The following is a 6,309-nucleotide window of genomic DNA, read 5'->3' on the forward strand; positions in this document are numbered from 1 at the left end:
TGGGGTTATGTTTTTTAATTTATTTTAAATTAAGGAAGTAGTCTATGTTTATAAGAAAATTAATATGCATATAAACTTCAAGGTCACATTTAAACATTTTATTTTTATAGGAAGTATTGACTTAACTGTCAATACTGGTCTGAGGAACTTAACTTTTGACAAATTTGCACAGTTATTTTATGCTTTAAAATCAAGAAAGTTTTTGTTTTGAAGTCCTGTAAGTCTTTGAGCAGGGTTTTGAAAACTAACAATGAGTTTGAGAGTTTTGAAACCCACCAGGATATTGAGGAGGATTTTGAAACCCAACAGGGCCTTGACCAGGGTTTTAAAAACCACCAGGAAGTGGAGCAGAGTTTTGATTAACAGTCATTACAGGATTAGCCTGCACATTGATCACAGTTGGGGGCTGCAGCRTCTGGGGCTGCTGCATAACAACAACAACAGGAGTGTGCTCCTTTAGCTCACGATGCATCTGACACCAGGAGCACCAGACACAGCAACAGGAAGCAAGTATGTCTTCGCAGAGGGAACCCTGAAAGCAAACACATATAACATTGCACCCTCACTTCAAAATAAATTCAGGTGAGCGTAAATTACCACATACCTTTAATCCATGTTTGTTACGAATGGAAGCCCTCAAAGACAATGCCGCAGGGGGGACAAACAGAGGAACTCCACAGGGTGAAAGCACAGCAGGAGTTAACATGTCGCATAAAGGCAGACAGTAGTTCTCTCCAAATCTTCTTGAAACAGTGCAGGCGAGGCAAGGGCAGCACCAGAAGCCATAGCAACCTGGAGATCACAGAGATATACAGAGCAATGAAGTTGACTGGGCTCTTTAGAAGACTTATGTCATTTCATTTCAAAGAAAACAACTCTTACAAGTATTTACGTCTTCAAAGCAGTCAAACAGACCACTTTTCCAGGCTTTCGGGGGAGTTTCTGACATCCTACCCTGAAGTTCAGCCACAAACTGAATTATGATGGTTGTTGACCAGCAGAGACTCAATCAAGTTTTCTGCAAAACAAAACATAAAAACCTAGTTTTTTGTTTTTTTAGAAACAGTTGACTATGTAGCATAAATCCAAGCTGATAGCATTTCTGTTATGGTACAACAATCCGTTGTGTCTCTATCACAGAGGTACATCATTCTACTTGTCCTATTTCAGCTGATTATTCTTTCACAGTCTGACTGCTGGCAAAGACAATGTGATCAAATCTGTGCCTCTCTATCTGTAATGTAATAATGATGGATCCATGGCAAGAAGAAATTGCTGCAGTTTGTTAAGAGCCATGTGTTAAACCCCTTGTAAATACATCTCTATGTGCGTTTTGTACGTATCACTAACAAGTCCAGATCTGTAAAGTTTAGGTTTCACTTACTGAAGGTGTGTATCTAATATCCATGGGAAGCTCCAAACTCAAGCTAGAAAACATCAATTTAAGAAAAAAAAAGACTTCCTGGTGGTGAGACTTGGACAAACTATGGACCAGAGTTCTTTAGGAATGTGTGCTCCCTAATTGTACACAGCAAACTATAAGTTTGCTGAGCAAACTATAAGTTTGCTCAGCAAACTATAAGTTTGCTGAGGATTCACTCATTAATAACCAGGAGTTAAAAACTTATAGTAGCATTTGTTGGATATTTATCTGCAATAAATAGATAATATACACCCAGCAAGTATTTCATTTACACTATCTTATAGATGTAACAATATTGGCGTGATAACATTAAAATATATGAAAATAATCTGTTAACTATGCATATTGAATATTGTTTACCTGCTCTTGTGGGAGACCTTCGTTATATCTCTGTAGATATGAGCGAATGTGTGGTTTACAGTAAACTTTGCTTTTGCTTTGGGAACACAAATATTCCATTTTGTAATTTGATATGAAAGCACACATCCTCCCTTTTCAGTGTATCCTGGGAGCCTAGAGACGCTCTAAATGAAGCTCTGCCCTTTTTGTTTGCTGAAGGAGGATTCAATCAGCAGTTCTAAAAAAGCAATTTATAAAAAGGCTCCATGTCCCGAGCCAATGTGGCACAAAGCTCTTAAAATGGGATGACAAACAATAAAATAGACTTTTGAGTAGCTTCACAAATTTATGAGATGTGAAGCTCCAGTTTGAAGCAGATAACAAAACATTTTAGCCATGTTTTCATTGAACTAATCAGATTTTGACATGTAGCCGACTATGAAGGGGTCATAGTCAAATGACAATTAAAGCAAATATGTTTCGCAGTTGTTAGTTCAGAGAGCACCTGGAAGGAAACACTGAAATTTAGCAGAATTTTAAACCTTGTTGTAAGTTTTAGGATACAGAGTGTTTGACTTATTCCATTGGTTGTTACATTTATTTCAGGGCAACTCCTTTCTTATATTTACACTTGCATTAATTGTTGAAAAAGGGAAACCACTTTAATAATGTCTCAGGTTAAGATGTGATTTCTTTACCTCTTGAATGATCTATATGCCACACAGATGCAAACACTGGAACCATTGAAATAAAAATCAAATATTTATTAGCAGATTTGAAAGTACAGCGATGAGTTGTCCTTTATTCTTCACTGGTTTGCCTCAGAAGCATTATCTGGACTCCTTGTCCTCACCCAATTAGGGATTTATTTTATTACCACCCGATGCATAAACACATGCTGATTAGAGGAAAGGGTAAACCTAGACTCTGTATTGACCTCTGCTACGACTGGCTCAGGGTCGTAACAAAAACGGTAGACCATGCTGCGGTTACAGTGCATACAAATGAATATTTATTAACAAAAACAACAATGGATTGTGGATATCAGTATCAGTGGTGTAATGCAAAGGCTTGGATGTGGTGTATGAGTGCATATGGAAGTGATGAAGTGCCAAAACAATGACAAACCCAAAAGTGCAAAAGGAGAGGAACTGGGGGTTGGCAACCAAACATCACAGCGACAGAGTGGATGCTGAGGGCGACCCAGAAGACGGAGATAGCCAGGTTCAAATACTCTGCGCTCCTAATCAACCTGATCAGCAGCACCTGCAAAGGGGAGGAGCACAAAGACAGACAACAAGACACCTGCAACCCAGCCTACAAGGCCCAGGACCGTAACAACCTCTTGTGTAATGGGAAAGTTCACTTTCATTTTCTTACGTACAGGAAGTTTAAGGCAGGTACAAATTTAAGAAACAACATATTTGAAATTACACTGATCTAATTTCATTCATCACTGGCCAGGAGAATTACAACACATTCACAGTACAAGGCTTTGTGGAGGCTTTTGAGCCGGTCTTTGAACAGGGTGTTGTGCAGGGTTTTGAACACCAACAGAAAGTAGAGAAGAGTTTTGATTAGCCATCATGACAGGATTAGCCTGCACATTGAAAGGGTTTTTTATGCATATAGTGAAGTTTCAGCAATTTTATTCTAAAGTTGCTGGGGCTGTTGCCCCACAACAGGAGTTTGATCCTTTTGGTCATGATGCATCTAGCACCAGAGTTGTCCTGGTGCTAGATGCACACACCCTTCGGCGTTCCCTTTGCAGAGGGAATGCCGAAAGCAAACACACAGAAACGTTTTATAATATCATAAAAAGTTTATAACCCTAACCCTATACATGCAGCAGGAGTCGGAATGTCACAAAAAGGCAGACAGTTCTTTCAAAATATTCCTGGAACTGCAGGCAAGGCAAGGCAAGGCAAGGGCAACTCCAGGAGTCATAGCAGCCCGAAGAACACACAGACATAGAGATACAGAGCAATCAAATGGTCTTAGGTGATTGAAAGGCCTATTGTTTTAAATAAAATAAAAAAAAATTGACTCTCACAAGTCTTACCATCTTAAAAGCAGTCAAGGGGCCAAGTTTTTTTTATGCATATAGTGAAGTCTCTGCTATCCTATTCTAAAGTTCAGCCACTAACTGAACTGTGACTTTGTGTGACCAGGAAAACTCACTAAATGACTATGCAGAAGAAATCCAAGTTGATATCATCTCTGTCATCATATTTTTGTGTCTCTAAAACTGTGATGCATCGAATTACCTATCCTGTTCCAGCCAATTATTGTTTCACAGTCTGGCAAACTGCTGGTAAAGATATTGAGATATTATGATTTATTGGCTGGTATAAATTAATTTGCAGTTTCTTAAGACCTATCAGTTATAGCTCTTGAAAATATATATGTACAGGTCCTTCTAAAAAAATGTGTATATTGTGATAAAGTTCATTATTTTCCACAATGTAATGATAAAAATTAAACTGTCATATATTTTAGATTCATTGCACACCAACTGAAATATTTCAGGTCTTTTATTGTTTTAATACTGATGATTTTGGCATACAGCTCATGAAAACCCAAAATCCTTGTCTCAAAAAATTAGCATATTTCATCCGACCAATAAAAGAAATGTATTTTAATACCAAAAAAGTCAACCTTCAAATAATTATGTTCAGTTATGCACTCAATACTTGGTCAGGAATCCTTTTGCAGCCTTCAATGCGGCATGGAGGCAATCAGCCTGTGGCACTGCTGAGGTGTTATGGACCCCAGGATGCTTTGATAGCCTTAAGCTCATCCAGAGTGTTGGGTCTCTCAACTTTCTTTTCACAATATCCCACAGATTCTCTATGGGCTTCAGGTCAGGAGAGTTGGCAGGCCAACAGTAACACCATGGTCAGTAATACCAGCGGTTTTCTCACTGTGAGCAGGTGCCAGGTTGTGCTGAAAAATTAAATCTTCATCTCCATAAAGCTTTTCAGCAGATGGACGCATGAAGTGCTCTAAAATTTCCTGATAGTTGCTGCATTGACCCTGCCCTTGATAAAACACAGTGGACCAACGCCAGCAGCTGACATGGCTCCCCAGACCATCACTGACTCTGGGTACTTGACACTGGACTTATGGCCTTTTGGCATTTCCTTCTCCTCAGTCTTCCTCCAGACTCTGATACCTTGATTTCCGAATGACATGCAAAGCTTGCTGCATCCGAAAAAAGTACTTTGGACCATTGAGCAACAGTCCAGTGCTGCTTCTCTGTAGCCCAGGTCAGACGCTTCTGCCGCTGTTTCTGGTTCAACAGTGGCTTGACCTTTGACCTGGGGAATGCTGCACCTGTAGCCCATTTCCTGCWCAYGCCTGTGCACAGTGGCTCTGGATGTTTCTACTCCAGACTCAGTCCACTGCTTCCCCAGGACCCCCAAGGTCTGGAATCGGCCCTTCTCCACAGTCTTCCTCAGGGTCCGGTCACCTCTTCTCGTTGTGCAGCGTTTTCTGCCACACTTTTTCCTTCCCACTGAGGTGCCTTGATCCAGCACTCTGGGAACAGCCTATTCATTCAGAAATTTCTTTCTGTGTCTTACCCTATGGCTTGAGGGCGTCAATAATGACCTGGACAGCAGTCAGGTCGGCAGTCTGACTCATAGTTGCGGTTTTGAGTAATGAACCAGGCTGGGAGTTTTTAAAAGCCTCAGGAATCTTTTGCAGGTGTTTAGAGTTACTTTGTTGATTCAGATGATGAGGTCAACTCGTTCAGAGAACCTTTTCATGATATGCTAATTTTTTGAGACAGTGATTTTGGGTTTTTATGAGCTGTATGCCAAAATTATCAGTATTAAAACAATAAAAGACCTGAAATATTTCAGTTGGTGTGCAATGAATCTAAAATATATGACAGTTTTATTTTTGTCATTACATTATGGAAAATAACGAACTTTATCACAATATGCTAATTTTTTGAGAAGGACCTGAATATCACTTACAAGTATAGATTTCACTTACTGAATGTTTGCACCAATTGTTTCAGGAAACTTCAGYGCAAACACACTTAAAAAACAGACTTCAAAGTAACAATTTACACTTCATCAAACTATGGAAAATGAATCCATGAATGGCTGCCCATCCTTTTTGTTCTTGTTCTAACTTAGTATAACTACATTTAGAACAAGATGGCTCAACATGTCTGCAGAGCATAAAATTAAACTTTAGAAATTTAAAGAGTAACAACATGGACTTCTCACGCAGATCCTGTTGGCTGCTTAACATTGAACGGCATCTATAATAAAAGACAGTTTGCTCAATTTAAATTGTATAGGATTGTAAAGCATTTTTTGCATTACATTTTTTTGTCTTTGTCATGTTGTTTTATTTTTATATTATTTAAAACCAGCAGCTTAGTTAACGGTAAGATGTGTCTGATTGTCTTGCACTGTTGGACAGATTTGCTCTGGAAATGGGGAAAGATATAAAAAATAGTATAATATTTCTAAAGTATAATAATGCTACTATACTATACTGTATTATACTATACTATACTGTACTATACT

At 38.9% G+C, this 6,309-nt stretch overlaps 1 protein-coding gene across 1 annotated transcript in view; it reads right to left on the reverse strand.

The window, feature by feature from the left end:
- Positions 1 to 325: 325 nt before the first annotated feature.
- Positions 326 to 6,309, reverse strand: part of LOC103468501 (placenta-specific gene 8 protein-like) — a 30,351-nt gene continuing 24,367 nt past the window's right edge. Inside the window, exon 3 of the mRNA XM_017306093.1 lies at positions 326 to 532. Coding sequence (XP_017161582.1) covers positions 326 to 532 — 207 coding nt within the window. The remainder of the gene's footprint in view (positions 533 to 6,309) is intronic.

The sequence above is a fragment of the Poecilia reticulata genome, linkage group LG8, assembly GCF_000633615.1.
Source record: "Poecilia reticulata strain Guanapo linkage group LG8, Guppy_female_1.0+MT, whole genome shotgun sequence".
Lineage (NCBI taxonomy): Eukaryota > Metazoa > Chordata > Actinopteri > Cyprinodontiformes > Poeciliidae > Poecilia > Poecilia reticulata.